Source organism: Ranitomeya variabilis, chromosome 4, assembly GCF_051348905.1.
Source record: "Ranitomeya variabilis isolate aRanVar5 chromosome 4, aRanVar5.hap1, whole genome shotgun sequence".
Taxonomy (NCBI): Eukaryota; Metazoa; Chordata; class Amphibia; order Anura; family Dendrobatidae; genus Ranitomeya; species Ranitomeya variabilis.
This window is the reverse complement of record NC_135235.1, coordinates 10,004,137-10,026,533: the sequence shown is the minus strand read 5'-3', so window position 1 is coordinate 10,026,533 and position 22,397 is coordinate 10,004,137. Positions and strand designations below refer to the sequence as shown.

The following is a 22,397-nucleotide window of genomic DNA, read 5'->3' as shown; positions in this document are numbered from 1 at the left end:
GTGGCTGGATGTGTTATCCTGCAGAGCGGACATTTACTCATCACTTCATCTTCATCTACGCTTGTAAAATACTTTACAAGCGTTTTGGGGCAGGAGCAGAGTAATGAACGCGGCTGATCCCTCATTAGTAAGAATGGCGCGCTCTGGGAAAATGGCTGTAAATCACCGGCGATTTATCACCAAGAAGATCCGAAGAAGCAGCAACGTACAGCGGATACGGACTGTACGAGACCAGAACAAGGACGCCGAGCGAGGGGTTAAATGTACAGCACAGCAGTGGATGTTACCTGCAGTCCTATGTAACAGAAGAAAAGAGAAATATCGGTATCTGGTGACCGCCCGTCCCCTCCATCATCAGTATCTGGTGACTGCCCGTCTCCTCCATCATCAGTATCTGGTGACTGCCTATAACCTCCATCATCAGTATCTGGTGACCACCTGTCCCCTCCATCATCAGTATCTGATGACCGCCCGTCCCCTCCATCATCAGTATCTGGTGACCGCCCGTCCCCTCCATCATCAGTATCTGGTGACCGCCCGTCCCCTCCATCATCAGTATCTGGTGACCGCCCGTCTCCTCCATCATCAGTATCGGGTGACCGCCCGTCTCCTCCATCATCAGTATCTGGTGACCGCCCATCACCTCCACCATCAGTATCTGGTGACCGCCCGTCCCCTCCATCATCAGTATCTGGTGACCGCCCGTCTCCTCCATCATCAGTATCGGGTGACCGCCCGTCTCCTCCATCATCAGTATCTGGTGACCGCCCATCACCTCCATCATCAGTATCTGGTGACCGCCCGTCTCCTCCATCATCAGTATCTGGTGACCGCCCGTCACCTCCATCATCAGTATCTGGTGACCGCCCGTCTCCTCCATCATCAGTATCTGGTGACCGCCCGTCTCCTCCATCATCAGTATCTGGTGACCGCCCGTCTCCTCCATCATCAGTATCTGGTGACCGCCCGTCCCCTCCATCATCAGTATCTGGTGACCGCCCGTCCCCTCCATCATCAGTATCTGGTGACCGCCCGTCTCCTCCATCATCAGTATCTGGTGACCGCCCGTCACCTCCATCATCAGTATCGGGTGACCGCCCGTCTCCTCCATCCTCAGTATCTGGTGACCGCCTGTCACCTCCATCATCAGTATCTGGTGACTGCCCGACCCCTCCATCATCAGTATCTGGTGACCGCCCGTCCCCTCTATCATCATTATCTGGTGACCGCCCGTCCCCTCTATCCTCAGTATCTGGTGACCGCCCGTCACCTCCATCCCTTCTCCTCACTTGTACGCTGGTTGGAGGCTCTCGGCCGGCGGTGGCTCCCGACATCTTGGACACCGGACCTCCTGTGTGTGAGGCTGGAGCGGATCCTTCCTGTGACCCCAGACAGGCGGGCTGATGTGAGTCCTCGCTCTTGATGGCTGATCAGACTCCTCCTGATTCCATGGTGGATCTTTGTTACATTTCTCTTTTCTTCAGATACTTTTGATAAATAAACTATTAACCCTTCCATTTCTGGCCACGTTCTTTCTGTGCAGCCTTTTTTCGGTACCTGCCTGTCACATTTGCGCTGTGCTGGCTGCAGCCCCTTGGTCCTGTGTCCTGGTGGTCTGATTATGGGGGGACGTGACGCCGTGGTCCTGGGTGGAGACGGCGGCGCTGATCAATCTTGTGCTCATGTTTCACTGGACACTGAAGTCAATGAGAGTTGCAGTTCCCGGCCCCCCGCAGCCAGCGCTGCGCCCCCCGGGATCACGACCCTCTGAGCATATTGCACTGGAGCTTCCAGCGGCTGATAACTGCGAATCATAGAGGGTTTCCTACGCCCGTCATGCGGCTGAGCGGCCATGATATTTCTCCTGCTCTGTAGTTGGGCATCTTCCTGGTATTTCTTATTATTTAGGTAGTATCCTCCCCGGGCTCCTCTCCTGCGGCGGCCGCTGTCCTCACCCCCCGCCCTCACTGCTGGTGCCGCCATTGCTCTGACTTTGGCGTCTGTGGGAACGTTGGCTGTGGTCATTGTGAATCTCCGGTGATCCGTGGCATCCAGCAGATTGTCAGGTGCGGAGCCATCTGTTATAATGTACTGTGCCCATGGACGGCGGGTGGAGCGGAGGCATCGGCCCCCCAGATGCCAGGACGAATGGCGGAAAGTAGAGGCAGGACCGCTCTGTGGACAGGACACGTATCGCCGCATTCTGGGGCCATGATGGTTACAATAGAATTGTAATAAAGCTTTTGTTTCACTTCCTCTGCGTTCTCAGCATCTCTGCTTGCTGTCAGTGAATGGGGCATGCTCTTACACCTTGTGCTGGCCATGGAGGGTTAGTTTTGTCACAATTGTATCCTCCCTGGTGAGTCCTCTGTGAGATAAAGAACCTGGATTCCGGTCTGATACATTGTAACGACCGGTCCACGAGGCAGCTGTGTGTATTGTCTTCACCATGGAGATTGACTTCACTATGGATCCTCAGTTTTACCTGCAAGAAGAATTTAATTTCTGGGCATCACCATTGTCCGAAGGTCATGGCACCACGGAAAAACATGTAACCGGGGTCTGAACTGCACTGATACATTGTGACGAACCTCTCCGCACTTTCTGTTGTGATGTCAAAGCCAATCAGCTCCTGCACTGCTGCTCCTCCCCTCCCACAGACGCAGAGAGAAGCTGCAGCTGCATCCCCCTCCTCCCCTCCATCCACTGCTTTATATTAGATGGATTCTTGGAGTCGGAGTCACTTTGATGAATCCTGAGCAGATACATTTCCTATAATCTGATGTGCGACTTCCATGGGCGTTACATAATCCAGGACATCTGATAATCCGGCACAGATCAGCATCGGATTGGAGGAACCTCAGAGAGCTTGTGTCTGTCCAGGGAATCCCGGGGACGGCTGCCGGCACGGACAATGCTCACAGATTGATGCAATCAATTCCCTCTCTCGTCCCCAGAACCTTCATTAGTTCTTAACATTAATGGACTTTTAATGAACATAAAACTTCTATTTATAGAATGATTCCGCGGAATAAAAGACGCTGATTTCAGAGCGGCGACCATCGCACGGTAAACGCCACTGCCAACCGTCGCTGAATAATGCACTCTGATGAGCGATAATTGTATCTTCAAAGAATATTAATCATTTGATGTCCGTGAATCAGCAGCACACGGAACTGACACCGGGGGGCGTTCAGTAATCTGTGCCCCAGTGTTGTGGCGGCCATGATGGTCCTCATATTCTGTAGTCTTGGCCCCCATGATAAAGCGATTGTAGTCTCCTGTCCTACAGTCACCTCCCCCAGTAATGGCTGATAACAGGGAGTAATAGATTGTAGGTCTTTTATTAAATAAAAATACTTTCACATGACACTAACTATGATACATTACAAATAAAACACAACAGAACAAAACATAAGAACAAAGCTCCAATCAGACGGCAACAAACGACAAAAAAAGAAACCTACTAATCAGGGACAAGAAAGAAAATTCCAATTAAATAAAGAAAGCAAAAACAAAAGACAACAAACAAAATACTCATAACTACATGAATACCCCTGTAAAAATTATAAATAATAAATAGTATAAAATCATACAAGACCACCGGCCCAGCTTCATTCATACTACTATATACAACCCCAACTACATTCACACCGTCCTATATACAGTATTATAAACAATATACACTATAAACACATTATATACAGATTTATACAACGCCGCAAACACAACAAAACCCTACTGGTCCCACTGCCTTACCTTACAGCCACCCCCTTACACCGCCACATACACCCTACAACAAACCTAAATACGATACACTGTACAAAATTATTATTATTATTATTTTTTTTTTTTTTATTATTATTTATTTATTTTTTTTTTTATTTATTTTTTTAATATACTTATAAACACACACCTACACTAACTATCCCGCCACCCCTGATCCAGCTCTGGCCACAAAGTTCAGGAATTATCCGAGCTAGGATCAGGCCCCAAAGTTTTTCCCCAGGCGTGGCCTGGGCCAGGCCAGATCAGTCTCTTATCACCGCCGTTGAAACCCCCCAATCCCCCCACCCAACCTAACTAAGACCCTCTATTATACACACTATATACAATATATACATAAACCAACTTCACAGAACACAACCTACATACTCACCACCCAAGGCTCAAGTTCGATGCCTGCAAACCTTCTATTCAGGGAACAAAAATATAAAACAAAAATCTAGGGTGTAAAGATATCAGCCCACCACCAGGATATAGGAGCGCTAACGGACTAAGGCACCCCGAAGGAGAAACCCCTCCAGAGATTGGCCGCACTCCGGGCACCCAGTCTTTCGCACTCCAGAGAACGCACCTTCACCAGGGCACCTAGGATGCTGCTACAAACTTCATCTACACGGAGGATTTTACTCTGCGTCGAAACTAAAACTCGTGCGTTCCACGTGAAGTACCTGACCACTGCGCTGACTAAGAATAAAGTGGCTCGGTCCCTTCTCCCGAGGTCTCTGAACGCTCCATAGGCCCACTCGGCATAGGACAGAGTGGCCAGCCGCGGCCAACCAATGGAAGCGCCCAGCCTGCTGTACACCTCTGTATTAAAAGGACAATGAAGCAGGAAGTGCTCCATGCTTTCCAGCATGGTAGCGCAAGCCTCACGGGGACAATTCCTGTCCTCGGAGCTCCTGTACTTCAAATTGTCCTTCACATACAACTTACCTTGGAAGCAGCGCCAAGTCAAGTCCCAATACTTCTTGGGGATCCTGCTAGAATTTAGCAAACTTAACCCAACCTCTAGATCCCGACTTGGGCAGTCCTTGAGGACCAATGGTTTCTGAAAATGCGAAAGCAAGACCCGCACGTCGAGGAGTTTCCTCGGGAGGGACCTCACTTCCCACATTCCCAGACCCCACCGGCGCATCATTTTCAGAACCGGGGTAACATAAGCCGGGAGATGCCCGTGCGGTGTGCGGAGATCCTTCAATCTTCCCCCTGTCTCCCATTCCTGGAAGAAAGGCTGAAACCATCCCTTGCAGGAGAATACCCACGGAGGAGCCCTCTCTTTCCAGAGGTTTGCCACGTTAACTTTCAAAAAAGTGTTCACTAGGAACACCACGGGGTTCACCATATTCAACCCCCCTAGTCTCCTCGTGCGGTAAGTGACCTCCCGTTTGACTAGGTTCAGTCTATTCCCCCATAACATCTGGAAGAACAGACTGTAGACCCGTGTCCAGAGAGGCTCTGGTAAGACACAGACGCTGCCCAGGTAGATTAACAAGGGGAGCAGGAAAGCTTTGCACAGGTCAACCCTTTCCCTCAGGGTCAAAGACCAACCCTTCCATTGGTCCACTCTTTGGGCGACACCTTTGATTCTGCCTTCCCAGTTTTTCGTGGGGTAATCACCCTGGCCAAATTCGATGCCTAGGACTTTGGCATGTTCTTGGGGTTCGGGGAGGGTGTCCGGAAGATCAAACGTGGGATCTCCGCCTCCCAGCCAGAGACTCTCACACTTGTCCTGGTTGACCTTGGACCCGGATGCCTCCGAGTAGCTTTCCACTTCTGACATCACCACCATCGCCTCCTCTTGCGAAGAAACAAAGACGGTGACATCATCCGCATAGGCCACTACCCTCAGGATAGCCTCCGGCGCCACCCCGCCCATCCTCACCCCCGCCAACGGTCCACAATCAACCCTTCTGAGGAAGGGATCGATCGCAAACGCGTAAAGCAAAGGGCTAAGAGGGCAGCCCTGGCGGACACCGGATCCTACCCCGAAAGGTTGTCCAATCCACCCGTTTACCAGAGGGAAAGTCTCAGCCCCTGCGTACAAGGTCTTAAGCCAGTCCACAAACCCTCCAGGCAGACCATACCTCAAAAGAGTGGACCAGAGGTACTCGTGGTCAACCCGATCAAAGGCTTTTGCCTGATCCAGGGACAGCAAGAACCCCTTCCAAAAGCCCGCCCTGCCTTGCTCCACGGCCTCTCGGACACCCAGAACAGCACTGAAAGTGCTACGGCCAGGAACGCAACAGTGCTGGGCCTCCGAAAGGAGCCGCGGTGCAAACTTCACCAGCCTGTTGAAGAGTATCTTAGCCAAAACCTTCCTGTCCACATTGAGAAGTGATATGGGACGCCAATTCTCAATGCGTGACGGATCCTTACCCTTTGACAAAATGATCAGAGCCGACCTCCTTAATGATCTCGGCAGAGTGCCCGAGGAGAGACACTCATTAAACACCTGAGTCAAGAGGGGGACCAAGGAGTCCCTAAAGGTCTTAAAGAACTCGGATGTTAAGCCATCCGGACCTGGCGATTTTTTGGGCCGGAGCCCATCGATCGCCAGTCTCACTTCCTCTTCTTTGATCGCTTCTGCCAAACCGCCCAGCGAGAGGTCAGCCCCTGGCTCAGGAACAGCTTCAGCCAGGAAAGCCGACATCCTGTCACGATCCAGTTCCTTCCTTCCCAAGAGGTGCGAGTAGTATGAACTGACGACCTCCAAGATCCCTGATCTGGACCTTCTCAGGGATCCCGTACTGTCCATCAGCCCCGTCACTATCTTACTACTCACTGACATCTTGCAGCTTCTGTAGGGGTCGGACGAGTAGTACTTCCCGTAGTCCCTCTCAAAAACCAAAGATGCGTGCCTATCGTACTGACACCTCATTAGCAAGGATTTCACACTGGAGATCGCCTCGCGGCTACCCCCAGTCGAGACAAGATGCTCGAGTCTCCTCCTCAGGCTCTGATACAGGCGATCCCTGTTCAGGCTTCTGAGGTTCGAGAGTTGCCGGAAGAATCTCGCCACCCGATGTTTGAACATCTCCCACCACTCAGACTTAGTGTTACTTAGGCCCAGCAGCGGTACCTGGCTCTGAAGAAATTCCTCAAAGGACCGTCTTACAGCTTCTTCCTCAAGGAGTGACGAATTCAGCTTACAATAACCTCTTCCCATCCGAGGAGTCTCTGTAACGCTCAGAGAAAACATAATCAAACAGTGATCGGAGAATTCCACCTCCACAACCGACAATGGAGAGGAGACGGCCTCCTCCTTCAAATAAAACCTGTCTAACCTAGACCTGCACTGACTACCTCTAAAAAAAGTGACATCCACCAGGCGTGCCTCACTTACTATTCTATTTAGCGCGACGCAATCGTAAGCCAGCCAGTCTCCGGAACCTCCTCTATCACAGGGTCTCGTGACATTGTTGAAATCCCCTCCAAAGACTTCCTGGCGACTCGAAAATAAGAAAGGTTTGATCTTCATGAAGAGACACTTGCGGTCCCACTTGGACTGGGGACCGTAGATGTTAATGAGCCGAAGCTCCTGTCCCCCCATGGAGACATCTAGGATCAAGCATCTCCCCATTTCTAACTCGATCAATCGTCTGCATTCAACCGCTGCGGTCTTAAAAAGGACCGCCACCCCGCTATACGGCTCGGCCGCAAGAGACCAGTAGGAGGGCCCGTGCCTCCACTCCTGCCTTGCTTTATGCATGGTTGATAGGTCGGTCAACCTGGTCTCCTGCAAAAACAAAATGTCGGCGTCAAGTTGGCCGAGAAAATGAAAGGCCGTGTACCTTGCCGCTTCTGACTTTATGCTGGCAACATTAATGGTTGCCAGCGTCAACGGGGTGGGTGCCGCCATCATGATTGATTGAATTAGATAGCCTTTTTCTTCCCACCCCCAACAGTTTCACCCTCTTCCTCTGACAATGATGAGTTTTTAGTGCGCTTAAGACAAACTGACTCATCCATTCTCTCCTTACATACACTCTGGCCCTTGTCTGGTGGTCCTGAGGTAGTCCCCCCCCCCCGGAAGGCTTTGTATTTGCCCCCTGAGAAGAAGACCCAGCGACCTCCTGAGCCCCAACAACCTTGTCCGCAACCTCTGGCCCCGGGTCCCCATCGCCCCCCTCTGGAGGGGAGTCCTGGAGGGCCCGGAACCGGTTAGAGAGATCCACCAGAGGGGGGGCGGCTGGACCTTCCAATGGCACCTGGATCAGGGCTACGGAGTCAGAGGGGTCGCACTCCAAGGAGGAGGCTCGAGGCCCGGACCCCCTCTTATCCTTAGTTGTTTTCCTGTTACGCTTTTTCTTTTGCTGTGACCACTCTCCCTCTCCCTCATCCAGACTGTCACCGGATGAAGGTTCCTGGGCAGACATGGCGTCCTTTTGCTCCTCCCTTTCAAGTCTCTTGACTTCCTCGTTCAATTCGCTGTCTTTAGGATCCTCAGCTGCAAGTGAAGCACCCGGGTCAGAGTTTAGGGTCATTACTCCCTGCCCCCTGTTCCCACGGCGCTGCTCCTGCCGCCTGATATTGGATGGCGGCAGCCTGCTCCTCACCGGTTCCCTGCCTCCTCCGCCTCTGCTGGTCCCTTCACCGGCGAGATTAGTCCCGACTTTCGCCTGTCCCACACTCGCCGCTTTCAGGACCGCATTGGCAAATGAACGCGGGCAGCGACTGAACAGGTGACCGAGGTCACCACACAGGTTACACCTAATCCTGCCACAGGTAGCAGCGAGATGGCCGAGGTCCCCACACAGTGCACATTTCTGGGTGGTACACTGCGCACTGAAGTGTGTGGGGCTGCCGCACCTGTGACAGACCTTAGGCTGCCCCCGGTAGAAAATCAAGATCCTGTCCCTCCCCAAAAATGTTGAGGAAGGGATATGGGTAACGGTGTTTCCTGAAACCTTCAATTTCACCATGAAGGTCCAGGCTCCTGACCAGATACCATGCTCGTCGAGGGTCTGTTCAGGAATACCGACGATGTCACCGTATCGTCCCACCCATGTGGAGATGTCGACACAGGAAAGTGACTCGTTACTGGTCAAAACGGTCACCCTCCTGACCGAATTCTGGCGGGATATTGCCACAGTGTGGAAACCCCGCCATTCGGGGCGACCCCGAGCCAGCTCATGGCGAGACCAGAAAAGCTCAAGGCCCTCCGGTCTCACGAAGCTGACATCAAAGTAGGAGGTCCCATAGGGATGGATCAAGGCGAAGATGTCATATGCCACGAAGCCCATCCCCAGCAGGAGCTCAGCAACCTTTGACCGATCAGGACAGGCATCCTTGCTTACCCACTGGAGACGGGCCACGTTCCTACGGTTACTCCTCTGTCCCGGTGTCGGCAGAGACCAGACAGTCTCTGCCCCTCTATCTCGGAAGGCGGAAAGACCGTGTCTCTCTATCCAGAAAGACAGATCAACTTCCCTCCCCTCTACATTGATGGAACTCTCCCCTCTCCTCAGGGCGTCCAGGAAGCGCTGTTGCAAGTCACCATCCTCAGGGTCACCAGACAAGGGCGCACTACTACCCCCAGCAGTGACAGCTGCTGAATAGCTTGGGGCTGAAGCCCCCGCCACCGCTGGGGAGGCAGCGGGACCACTACCTGCTTCCCCTCCACCAACACCAGTAATGTTCTCCTCATTCACTCCACCACCACCACTATTCCCATCATTTGCAACATCACTACTCCCACCATTCACTCCACTACTACTCCCATCATTTCCTGCACAGCTCCTTTCATTCCCCTTACCACTGCCACCACTTCCCGTCACTTTATTACCAGTATTCTCACCACCATTTGTCCCAGTGTTCTCTGCACCTGCCACAGTCACATCCATTCCTTCCTCACTTGTGTCTGGCTTCTTTGCACTCACACCTGCCGGACCGGGGGAGGGGTGCAGCACCACACCCGTTTTCCCTTGATTGGTGCTGACTCTTTGTTGTGTCTTTGGAGCGCCTTGCCCCCCCACTGCAGCAGTTTGTACTTTATTATTTTGGGCCCGCTGCTTGTTGGGGGGCGCCGCCTGCCCCGCACCCACAGACTTCAGGGTCCCGGTGTCATGCTGGGGTGCTGGAGCACTTTGTCCCCCCGTCGCAGCAGGGCGCCCAGTGTTCCCTGCAGATGATTTTTCCTGCTTTTTTTGTCCTTTTTGGACCCGCTGCTCCCCTGTCGCAGCCGCGTGCCTCTTCTCTGTTGAGGCGCACTGCGCCCCTGTCACAACAGTGCGCCCCCCTTTCGCCGCACCATGTTTCTCGGACCTGCCCCCCACAGCCCCGGCGTCGGCCGGCTCAGCCGTAGTGAGCAGGGATGGAGTCTGCCCACACCGTCCCCCTTTCGCAACGGCGTGGACATCCCCCTCGCCCCCCTCAGCCCCGGTGATAACCGGCTTAGCCGCAGAGGGCAGAGAGGGAAACTTCTCGGGGTCCCCTATGTCCGGCGCCGTGAGTACCTCCACAGCCTCGCCCCCTGCACTGTTCCCCACACAGACGGCAGCACCGCCGGACGTCCTCCTCCTCTCCCCACCTTGCCTGTGCCCCGGACCCACTGCAGAGCCCGTGCGTTTAGGTTTGGTGGGGTTTACACAGGAGGTGGTAGGTGTAGCATCAGCCATAGGTACATATTTGTAACTCACCACCTCCCGTGCCGTCTCCTTCGTTTTCTTCTTCCTCTTCTGGGTTTCCTCTGCTGGCTCGTCCTCACCGAAGGAGAAGCGGTCCAGGTTCACTGGAGACTCCAGCTGTCGGATCTCCTGTAGCAGACCGCCCTCCTCCTCTTCCTCCGCTGACACTCCAGCCTGTGCTGTCGGAGTCCTCTGCCGTGCCGGGAGGCCGCTTCCCTGTTGTCGGCTCTGCGACTCACTCTCCCGGCTTGTTCCAGCTTGTAGGACTCCAGTCACAGCCACGTCTTCATCCTCCTCCTCCTCGTCGCTTAGGACGCCGGCTGGCGGCTCTCCTGAGGTATTTAACCCCTTCATTTCTGAGAACCGCCGCTGGTTCTTAAACCTCTCCAGGAAGGGACCTGCGCTTTTCTCAATCCCCTCCCGGAGGAGCACTAACCGGGCCACCTCATCTCTGAGGGCTCTGAACCTCTGGGAGGTCACAGGTTTCTCCTTGCTAGAGGCTCGGGTGTTCAGGATCCGAGCCTCCCGCAGCTCCTCCTTCAGCCCGGTCAGTGCTTTGCCGGCGTCCTCGTACTCACGTAGCATGGCGACCACTCGGGAGGAGAAGGTACTCGTGGACACGCTGGAGCTCTTCTCCCCCCAGGATGTTCCTGGGCTCTCCTTCCTGGGGCCTGGGGTGCCCCTGTCTCCCTCTCTGGGCGGATGATGAGCCGTCTCAGGGTTTGAGTTGGTGGGTAAGGTTTTTCTCACCCGTCCCGACCTCCTCAGTCCTTCTTGGGCCGGTTGCTGCTGCTGCTCTCTGTCCCCCGCCGGCACAGACCGGGGAACAGAAGCCTGGGAAGCCATGCCGGCCTCCCAGGAAGCCTGCCTCTCCCTGGGGAGAAGAGAGGCAGACTCTGGGCCTCCTGCTGGAAGTCCTGGAGCTCTCAAGACAGGTGCTGCTCCTAGCAGGGAGTAATAGATTGTAGTCTCCTGTCCTACAGTCACCTCCCCAGTAATGGCTGATAACAGGGAGTAATAGATTGTGGTCTCCTGTCCTACAGTCTCCTCCCCCAGTAATGGCTGATAACAGGGAGTAATAGATTATTGTCATCTGTCCTCAAAGAATCCTAGAATATTAGAGTTGTAAGGGACCTCCAGGGTCGTTGTGTCCAACCCCCTGCTCAATACAGGAGTCACTGAACCATCTCAGACAGATGTCTGTCCAGCCTCTGTGTGAAGACTTCCACTGAAGGAGAACTCACCACCTCTTGTGGCCGCCTGTTCCACTCATTGATCGTTCTCACTGTCAAAAACTTTTTTCTAATATCTAATCTGTATCTTCTCCCTTCAGTTTCATCCCGTTGCTTCTCGTCTTTCTATGTGTAAATGAGAATAATGATGATCCTTCTACAATGTGACAGCCCTTCAGATATTTGTAGACAGCTATTAAGTCTCCTCTTATCCTTTTTTTGCAGCTAAACATTCCCAGATCCTTTAACCGTTCCTCGTAGGACATACTTTGCAGTCCGCTCACCATCCTGGTAGCTCTTCTCTGAACTTGCTCCAGTTTTTCAATGTCTTTTATATAATTTGGTGCCCAGAACTGGACCCTGTATTCCAGATGAGTTCTGACCAAGGAGGAGGAGAGGGGGAGAATTACTTCACACGACCTAGACTCTATGCTTCTCTTAATACATCCTAGAACTGTATTTGCCTTGTTTGCTGCTGCATCACACTGATGACTCCTGTGCAGTCTGTGATCTATTACTATACCCAAGTCTTTTTCACACGTGCTGTTGCTTAGTTCTATTCCTCCCATTCTGTAGATGTAATTTTCATTTTTCTTGCTCAGTTGTAGAATCTTGCATTTTTCCTTTTTAATTACCATTCTATTAGTCGCTGCCCATTGTTCAGGCTTATCTAGGTTCTTCTGAATTCTTTCTCTGTATTCTCTAGTGTTAGCTATCCCTCCTAGCTTTGCATCGCCTGCAAATTTGATTACTGTAGTTTACCTTCACTTCCCTTATTTAGATCATTTATAAAAATGTTAACACTGGGGCCAGCACAGAGCCTTGTGGTAGCCCAAATGAAACACTCTTCCTCTTGGATGTGCATCCATTTATTACTACTTTTTGAGTATGATCGCTGAGCCAGTTATGAATCCACCTAATCGGAGCCTTGTCAATCCCATACTTGGTCATTTTCTCAATAAGGATAGTATGAGATACTTTATCAAATGCTTCGCTGAAGTTGAGATATACTTTATCTACCGCATTTCCCTAATCCACCCAGTCAGTGATTCCATCATAGCAGGAAATTAGATTAGTCTGGCATGACTTGTTTTCTACAAACCCATGCTGGATCTGGTTAATTACTGTATTCTTATCCAAGTACTTACATACATGCTGTTTAATAATTTGTTCCCAGATCTTCCCTGGTATAGAAATAAGGCTCACTGGCCTGTAATTTCCTGGCTCTGTCTTCTTTCTTTGCCTTCTTGTCGGCCCGGTTCTAGGTACCAGTGTAGAAACTCTGGTGTTCTTGTCGGCCCGGTTCTTGGAGCCAGTGTAGAAGCTCTGGTGTTCTTGTTGGACCAATCCTCTTCTGTCGCCACTTGATCTGTTCTTGTCTTTGACCTTCTCTTTTTCTTTTCTCTTCAGCTTGTGATGAGTGGAAAGTTCTGCAGAATCCAAATCTGCACCGAGATGTCAACCGGTTTGGCCACTCTGCTGTAGTCAGTAATGGGTAAGATTTCATGCTTCACATACAAATAAAGTGTGTCTGACATTCCTGTAACATTAAAGAATCCCTCCCATCAGTTTAATGTCAGTCAGATATTTCTATATGGTAGTCTTATTAAAACCTCATTAAGCTCGTATGTGGTGAAGAATCACACCCAACCCTTTTTGAATGCATCTACAGTGTAACTTCCATCGGTTACTCCTCTTACAGTAAAGAATCTTTGAAACAATAACATTCAAGAGTTCAATTATGTGATCTAATCCGCTGTAATGATACAACAGAAGCCAGGAAATATCACTGTGCTTAGTCCGGGAGATATCATTGTGCTTAGTCCAGGAGATATCACTGTGCTTAGTCCGGGAGATATCATTGTGCTTAGTCCTGGAGATATCATTGTGCTTAGTCCAGGAGATATCACTGTGCTTAGTCCAGGAGATATCACTGTGCTTAGTCCAGGAGATATCACTGTGCTTAGTCCAGGAGATATCATTGTGCTTAGTCCTGGAGATATCACTGTGCTTAGTCCAGGAGATATCATTGTGCTTAGTCCAGGAGATATCACTGTGCTTAGTCCAGGAGATATCATTGTGCTTAGTCCAGGAGATATCACTGTGCTTAGTCCAGGAGATATCACTGTGCTTAGTCCAGGAGATATCACTGTGCTTAGTCCAGGAGATATCACTGTGCTTAGTCCAGGAGATATCACTGTGCTTAGTCCAGGAGATATCACTGTGCTTAGTCCAGGAGATATCATTGTGCTTAGTCCAGGAGATATCACTGTGCTTAGTCCAGGAGATATCATTGTGCTTAGTCCAGGAGATATCACTGTGCTTAGTCCAGGAGATATCACTGTGCTTAGTCCGGGAGATATCACTGTGCTTAGTCCAGGAGATATCACTGTGCTTAGTCCAGGAGATATCACTGTGCTTAGTCCAGGAGATATCATTGTGCTTAGTCCAGGAGATATCACTGTGCTTAGTCCAGGAGATATCATTGTGCTTAGTCCAGGAGATATCACTGTGCTTAGTCCTGGAGATATCACTGTGCTTAGTCCAGGAGATATCATTGTGCTTAGTCCAGGAGATATCATTGTGCTTAGTCCAGGAGATATCATTGTGCTTAGTCCAGGAGATATCATTGTGCTTAGTCCAGGAGATATCACTGTGCTTAGTCCAGGAGATATCACTGTGCTTAGTCCAGGAGATATCACTGTGCTTAGTCCAGGAGATATCATTGTGCTTAGTCCAGGAGATATCACTGTGCTTAGTCCAGGAGATATCATTGTGCTTAGTCCAGGAGATATCATTGTGCTTAGTCCGGGAGATATCACTGTGCTTAGTCCGGGAGATATCTCTGTGCTTAGTCCGGGAGATATCACTGTGCTTAGTCCAGGAGATATCACTGTGCTTAGTCCAGGAGATATCACTGTGCTTAGTCCAGGAGATATCATTGTGCTTAGTCCAGGAGATATCATTGTGCTTAGTCCAGGAGATATCATTGTGCTTAGTCCAGGAGATATCACTGTGCTTAGTCCAGGAGATATCTCTGTGCTTAGTCCAGGAGATATCATTGTGCTTAGTCCAGGAGATATCACTGTGCTTAGTCCAGGAGATATCACTGTGCTTAGTCCAGGAGATATCACTGTGCTTAGTCCAGGGGATATCATTGTGCTTAGTCCGGGAGATATCACTGTGCTTAGTCCAGGAGATATCACTGTGCTTAGTCCAGGAGATATCACTGTGCTTAGTCCGGGAGATATCACTGTGCTTAGTCCGGGAGATATCACTGTGCTTAGTCCAGGAGATATCACTGTGCTTAGTCCAGGAGATATCACTGTGCTTAGTCCAGGAGATATCATTGTGCTTAGTCCAGGAGATATCACTGTGCTTAGTCCGGGAGATATCATTGTGCTTAGTCCAGGAGATATCACTGTGCTTAGTCCAGGAGATATCACTGTGCTTAGTCCAGGAGATATCATTGTGCTTAGTCCTGGAGATATCACTGTGCTTAGTCCGGGAGATATCATTGTGCTTAGTCCGGGAGATATCATTGTGCTTAGTCCAGGAGATATCACTGTGCTTAGTCCAGGAGATATCATTGTGCTTAGTCCGGGAGATATCATTGTGCTTAGTCCTGGAGATATCACTGTGCTTAGTCCGGGAGATATCATTGTGCTTAGTCCGGGAGATATCATTGTGCTTAGTCCAGGAGATATCACTGTGCTTAGTCCGGGAGATATCATTGTGCTTAGTCCGGGAGATATCATTGTGCTTAGTCCAGGAGATATCATTGTGCTTAGTCCAGGAGATATCACTGTGCTTAGTCCAGGAGATATCTCTGTGCTTAGTCCAGGAGATATCACTGTGCTTAGTCCGGGAGATATCACTGTGCTTAGTCCAGGAGATATCACTGTGCTTAGTCCGGGAGATATCATTGTGCTTAGTCCAGGAGATATCACTGTGCTTAGTCCGGGAGATATCATTGTGCTTAGTCCGGGAGATATCATTGTGCTTAGTCCGGGAGATATCTCTGTGCTTAGTCCGGGAGATATCATTGTGCTTAGTCCAGGAGATATCACTGTGCTTAGTCCAGGAGATATCTCTGTGCTTAGTCCAGGAGATATCACTGTGCTTAGTCCAGGAGATATCACTGTGCTTAGTCCAGGAGATATCATTGTGCTTAGTCCAGGAGATATCTCTGTGCTTAGTCCAGGAGATATCACTGTGCTTAGTCCAGGGGATATCATTGTGCTTAGTCCGGGAGATATCACTGTGCTTAGTCCAGGAGATATCACTGTGCTTAGTCCAGGAGATATCACTGTGCTTAGTCCGGGAGATATCACTGTGCTTAGTCCGGGAGATATCACTGTGCTTAGTCCAGGAGATATCACTGTGCTTAGTCCAGGAGATATCACTGTGCTTAGTCCAGGAGATATCATTGTGCTTAGTCCAGGAGATATCACTGTGCTTAGTCCGGGAGATATCATTGTGCTTAGTCCAGGAGATATCACTGTGCTTAGTCCAGGAGATATCACTGTGCTTAGTCCAGGAGATATCATTGTGCTTAGTCCTGGAGATATCACTGTGCTTAGTCCGGGAGATATCATTGTGCTTAGTCCGGGAGATATCATTGTGCTTAGTCCAGGAGATATCACTGTGCTTAGTCCAGGAGATATCATTGTGCTTAGTCCGGGAGATATCATTGTGCTTAGTCCTGGAGATATCACTGTGCTTAGTCCGGGAGATATCATTGTGCTTAGTCCGGGAGATATCATTGTGCTTAGTCCAGGAGATATCACTGTGCTTAGTCCGGGAGATATCATTGTGCTTAGTCCGGGAGATATCATTGTGCTTAGTCCAGGAGATATCATTGTGCTTAGTCCAGGAGATATCACTGTGCTTAGTCCAGGAGATATCTCTGTGCTTAGTCCAGGAGATATCACTGTGCTTAGTCCGGGAGATATCACTGTGCTTAGTCCAGGAGATATCACTGTGCTTAGTCCGGGAGATATCATTGTGCTTAGTCCAGGAGATATCACTGTGCTTAGTCCGGGAGATATCATTGTGCTTAGTCCGGGAGATATCATTGTGCTTAGTCCGGGAGATATCTCTGTGCTTAGTCCGGGAGATATCATTGTGCTTAGTCCAGGAGATATCACTGTGCTTAGTCCAGGAGATATCTCTGTGCTTAGTCCAGGAGATATCACTGTGCTTAGTCCAGGAGATATCACTGTGCTTAGTCCAGGAGATATCATTGTGCTTAGTCCAGGAGATATCATTGTGCTTAGTCCAGGAGATATCACTGTGCTTAGTCCAGGAGATATCACTGTGCTTAGTCCAGGAGATATCATTGTGCTTAGTCCAGGAGATATCATTGTGCTTAGTCCAGGAGATATCACTGTGCTTAGTCCAGGAGATATCATTGTGCTTAGTCCGGGAGATATCACTGTGCTTAGTCCAGGAGATATCACTGTGCTTAGTCCGGGAGATATCATTGTGCTTAGTCCAGGAGATATCACTGTGCTTAGTCCGGGAGATATCACTGTGCTTAGTCCGGGAGATATCATTGTGCTTAGTCCAGGAGATATCACTGTGCTTAGTCCAGGAGATATCACTGTGCTTAGTCTCAGAGTGTAAAGAAGCCTTCCCTACAATGGAACAACTTTCTGCATCCGATATTATCATTGTTATGATCCAAGTGTCATCTGGACTGGGAGTGTTTCTTTTGTAGGAAAATGTCCAACCAATGTTGTGAAAGTGTATACAAAATCTGGTTTTATTGTTTCCTTCCTTACTGCTCTTACAGTAAAAAATCCTTTTTTTAGATGACCTTTTTTGTTGAGCTCCTAGTTGTCGTGTTCATGTAGCGTCCCCATGTTTTTGAGCTCGGCTGTTTTACCTCTATGACATGTATAGTCCAAAACATTAAGGCTTTGTCTATTTTTGTCTCACAGTAAACAATCCTCTCCTGATGGGGACAGACATTTCTAGATCTTTTCTTTACGGTCAGGTCCTTGACTTTGCTTTTCTATTTTATAAGTGGATCTGACCCATTGGTAAATATCTCTACAGTTTATCTTACTGCTCTGACTATAAAGAATCCTGTCATAAAATGAATCTCTTTGTGTTCGAATCCACTTGCATGTCCACATTGTAATGGCGGCTGATTTCCCCCCATCAGGTCTATGTTCATATTTGGTGGGTTCTCCAGCGTCCTCCTGAACGACATCTTGGTGTACAAACCTCCGAGCTGCGAGGCTTTCCACACCCAGGAGCAGTGCACCAGCGCGGTACAAGGCATCAGTTGTGTGTGGGACCAGGGTTATTGTGTGTCATGGGAGACTGCGCACCCCAGCAGCAGCCTGTCCCACGCCCACTGCCCCAACAAATCTGGTAAGCCTGCCACACCCAGAGCTACGGTCAGCTCCGCCCTGTTGTCAGTCATGTTACACGGCATCGTGGGATAAAACCTCCTGTCACGTTCCCTCCGCAGCGCCAGCAGATGACAGGTGCTACAAGAACACGGACTGCGCCAGCTGCACCGCCAACACCAACGGCTGCCAGTGGTGTGACGACAAGAAGTGCATGTCCCTCAGCAGCAACTGCAGCATGGTGAGGGTCTGCTCCGGGGGTCTGCTGAGGGTTCTCTGAAGGGTCTGCTGAGGGGTGTGCTCGGGAGTCTGGCGAGGGTCTGGAGAAGGTCTACTAATGTTCTGGTGAGGGTCTGCTCAGGGACCTCGTGTGAGGGTCTGGTGTGGATTTGCTGAGGGTCTGGTGAGGGGTCTGGGAAGGATTTGTTCAAGGGTCTGCTGAGGGTCTGGGGAAGGTCTGCTCAGGGGTCTGGAGAGAGTTCTCTGAAGGGTCTGGTGAGGGTGTGCTCAGGGGTCTGCTTAGGGTTTAGTGAAGGTCTACTGATGGTCTGGTGAGGGTCTGCTCGGGGACCTCGTGAGGGTCTGGTGTGGCTTTGCTGAGGGTCTGCCCTGGGGTCAGGTGACGGGTGTGGGAAGGATCTGTTTAAGGGTCTGCTGAGGGTCTGGGGAAGGTCTGTTCAGGGGTCTGGAGAGAGTTCTCTGAAGGTTCTTATGAGGGTCTGCTGAAAGGTCTGCTAAGGGGGTGCTCGGGAGTCTGGCAAGGGGCTGGAGAACGTCTACTAATGTTATGGTGAGGGTCTGCTCGGGGACCTTGTGAGGGTCTGGGGAAGGTCTGCTCAGGGGTCTGGAGAGAGTTCTCTGAAGGGTCTTGTGAGGGTCTGGTGAGGGTGTGCTCAGGGGTCTGCTGAGGTTTTGGTGAAGGTCTACTGATGGTCTGGTGAGGGTCTGCTTGTGGGTGAATTGTGAGAGTCTGCTGAGGGACTGGGGTGGGTCTGCTTCGGGATCTTGTGAGGGTCTGCTTTGAGATCTGGGTAGGGTGCTGAGGGTCTGCTCCAAGGTTTAGGGGAGGGTCTGCTCAGTGTTCTGTATTCATTGGTCTGGTGAGGGTCAGGGGAGGGTAAGCTGAGACTAAAGGTCTGTTATCTAATGGTCTGCTCAGGGGTCTGGTGTGCTCCTGGAGAGGGTCTGCTCAGGGGTCTGGTATGCTCCTGGAGAGGGTCTGCTCAAGGGTCTGGTGTGCTCCTGGAGAGGGTCTGCTCAGGGGTCTGGTGTGCTCCTGGAGAGGGTCTGCTCAGGGGTCTGGTGTGCTCCTGGAGAGGGTCTGCTCAGGGATCTGGTGTGCTCCTGGAGAGGGTCTGCTCATGGGTCTGGTGTGGTCCTGGAGAGGGTCTGCTCAGGGGTCTGGTGTGCTCCTGGAGAGGGTCTGCTCAGGGGTCTGGTGTGCTCCTGGAGAGGGTCTGCTCAGTGGTCTGGTGTGCTCCTGGAGAGGGTCTGCTCAGGGGTCTGGTGTGCTCCTGGAGAGGGTCTGCTCAGGGGTTTGGTGTGCTCCTGGAGAGGGTCTGCTCAGGGGTCTGGTATGCTCCTGGAGAGGGTCTGCTCAGGGGTCTGGTGTGCTCCTGGAGAGGGTCTGCTCAGGGGTCTGGTGTGCTCCTGGAGAGGGTCTGCTCAGGGGTCTGGTGTGGTCCTGGAGCGGGTCTGCTCAGGGGTCTGGTGTGCTCCTGGAGAGGGTCTGCTCAGGGGTCTGGTGTGCTCCTGGAGAGGGTCTGCTCAGGGGTCTGGTGTGCTCCTGGAGAGGGTCTGCTCAGGGGTCTGGTGTGCTCCTAGAGAGGGTCTGCTCAAGGGTCTGGTGTGGTTTTGGAGAGGGTCTGCTCAGGGGTCTGGTGTGCTCCTGGAGAGGGTCTGCTCAGGGGTCTGGTGTGCTCCTGGAGAGGGTCTGCTCACGGGTCTGGTGTGCTCCTGGAGAGGGTCTGCTCAGTGGTCTGGTGTGCTCCTGGAGAGGGTCAGCTCAGGGGTCTGGTGTGCTCCTGGAGAGGGTCTGCTCAGGGGTCTGGTGTGGTCCTGGAGAGGGTCTGCTCAGGGGTCTGGTGTGGTCCTGGAGAGGGTCTGATCAGGGGTCTGGTGTGCTCCTGGAGAGGGTCTGCTCAGGGGTCTGGTGTGCTCCTGGAGAGGGTCTGCTCAGGGATCTGGTGTGGTCCTGGAGAGGGTCAGCTCAGGAGTCTGGTGTGGTCCTGGAGAGGGTCTGCTCAGGGGTCTGGTGTGCTCCTGGAGAGGGTCTGCTCAGGGGTTTGGTGTGGTCCTGGAGAGGGTCTGCTCAGGGGTCTGGTGTGGTCCTGGAGAGGGTCTGCTCAGGGGTCTGGTGTGCTCCTGGAGAGGGTCTGCTCAGGGGTCTGGTGTGGTCCTGGAGAGGGTCTGCTCAGGGGTCTGGTGTGGTCCTGGAGAGGGTCTGCTCAGGGGTCTGGTGTGCTCCTGGAGAGGGTCTGCTCAGGGGTCTGGTGTGGTCCTGGAGAGGGTCTGCTCAGGGGTCTGGTGTGCTTCTGGAGAGGGTCTGCTCAGGGGTCTGGTATGCTCCTGGAGAGGGTCTGCTCAGTGGTCTGGTGTGCTCCTGGAGAGGGTCTGCTCAGGGACACCATCAACATTAGACGGTCGTGCATCCCGCTGGTGTACAGACTGGTCACCTGGGCCAGTGGTCTGCACTCTGCTGCTCCCCAGGACCCTGGCATGCTGGGTCTTGTGGTTCTATATTTGTAGAGCTGCAGGTTGTGGACCCCTGTGCTAGATGATTAGCGGCGCCCCTTGATGCATGCACCCCAGGAGCGGATATCCTATCTATAATAGCATTGCTGCTGTATACCGACCCTGGTAGTATATATTCAGCATCGCTCGCAGTTATCAGCCGTCTTCTCACTGGTTGTTTCTCTGATTGCTCTTTTTCCAGTCTGTGAAGAATTATGTGAAATGTTATGTAAGAAACGAGCAGATCTGCCATAAGCTGACGAGCTGCAAAAGCTGCTCCCTCAACCTGAACTGCCAGTGGGACCAGCGGCAGCAGGAATGCCAGGCTCTGCCCGGTGAGTGCCCGCGCCACGTGTGACCCCTTGTGTGTGCCGTGTGTGACCCCTTGTGTGCCACGTGTGACCCTGTGTGTGCCACGTGTGACCCTGTGTGTGCCACGTGTGACCCTGTGTGTGCCACGTGTGACCCTGTGTGTGCCACGTGTGACCCTGTGTGTGCCATGTGTGACCCTGTGTGTGCCATGTGTGACCCCAATGTGTGACACAGTGTGTGCCCCTTACACTGAGCAGGAGGCGCTGACTCTGTTCTCTTGTCACAGCTCATCTCTGTGGAGAAGGATGGAACCACGTGGGGGACGCCTGTCTGCGCATCAACTCCAGCCGCGACAGCTACGACAATGCCAGGGTGTACTGCCACAATCTAAGCGGCAGCCTCGCCTCCCTCACCACCCCAAAAGAGGTGGACTTTGTACTGGACGAGATGCAAAAATACACAGTACAGGTGAGGCTCCTCTATCGTCATCCTCCAGGCTCCACTGTCGTCCTCCTCCAGACTCATCTGCCCTCCTCCTCCTGGCTCCTCTGTCCTCCAGGCTCCTCTATCCTCCTTCTCCAGGCTACTCTGTCCTCATCCTCCTCCTCCAGGCTCCTCTGTCCTCACTCCTCCAGGCTCCTCTGTCCTCACTCCTCCAGGCTCCTCTGTCCTCACTCCTCCAGGCTCCTCTGTCCTCACTCCTCCAGGCTCCTCTGTCCTCACTCCTCCAGGCTCCTCTGTGCTCACTCCTCCAGGCTCCTCTGTCCTCACTCCTCCAGGCTCCTCTGTCCTCACTCCTCCAGGCTCCTCTGTCCTCACTCCTCCAGGCTCCTCTGTCCTCACTCCTCCAGGCTCCTCTGTCCTCACTCCTCCAGACTCCTCTGTCCTCCTCCTCCAGACTCCTCTGTCCTCACTCCTCCAGGCGCCTCTGTCCTCACTCCTCCAGGCTCCTCTGTCCTCACTCCTCCAGGCTCCTCTGTCCTCACTCCTCCAGGCTCCTCTGTCCTCACTCCTCCAGGCTCCTCTGTCCTCACTCCTCCAGGCTCCTCTGTCCTCACTCCTCCAGGCTCCTCTGTCCTCACTCCTCCAGGCTCCTCTGTCCTCACTCCTCCAGGCTCCTCTGTCCTCACTCCTCCAGGCTCCTCTGTCCTCACTCCTCCAGGCTCCTCTGTCCTCCTCCTCCAGGCTCCTCTGTCCTCACTCCTCCAGGCTCCTCTGTGCTCACTCCTCCAGGCTCCTCTGTCCTCACTCCTCCAGGCTCCTCTGTCCTCACTCCTCCAGGCTCCTCTGTCCTCACTCCTCCAGGCTCCTCTGTGCTCACTCCTCCAGGCTCCTCTGTCCTCACT

At 52.1% G+C, this 22,397-nt stretch overlaps 1 protein-coding gene across 3 annotated transcripts in view; it reads left to right on the top strand.

The window, feature by feature from the left end:
• Positions 1 to 22,397, top strand: part of ATRNL1 (attractin like 1) — a 767,569-nt gene that overhangs the window by 213,578 nt on the left and 531,594 nt on the right. For all 3 annotated transcript variants that reach the window (XR_013214392.1, XM_077257919.1, XM_077257920.1), the window contains exons 11-15: positions 13,055 to 13,139; positions 17,817 to 18,028; positions 18,129 to 18,247; positions 20,942 to 21,074; positions 21,338 to 21,519. Coding sequence is in view for 2 of the 3 variants with exons in the window: in XM_077257919.1 (XP_077114034.1) it covers positions 13,055 to 13,139; positions 17,817 to 18,028; positions 18,129 to 18,247; positions 20,942 to 21,074; positions 21,338 to 21,519 (731 nt within the window). In the remaining variant the exon portion in view is untranslated. The remainder of the gene's footprint in view (positions 1 to 13,054; positions 13,140 to 17,816; positions 18,029 to 18,128; positions 18,248 to 20,941; positions 21,075 to 21,337; positions 21,520 to 22,397) is intronic.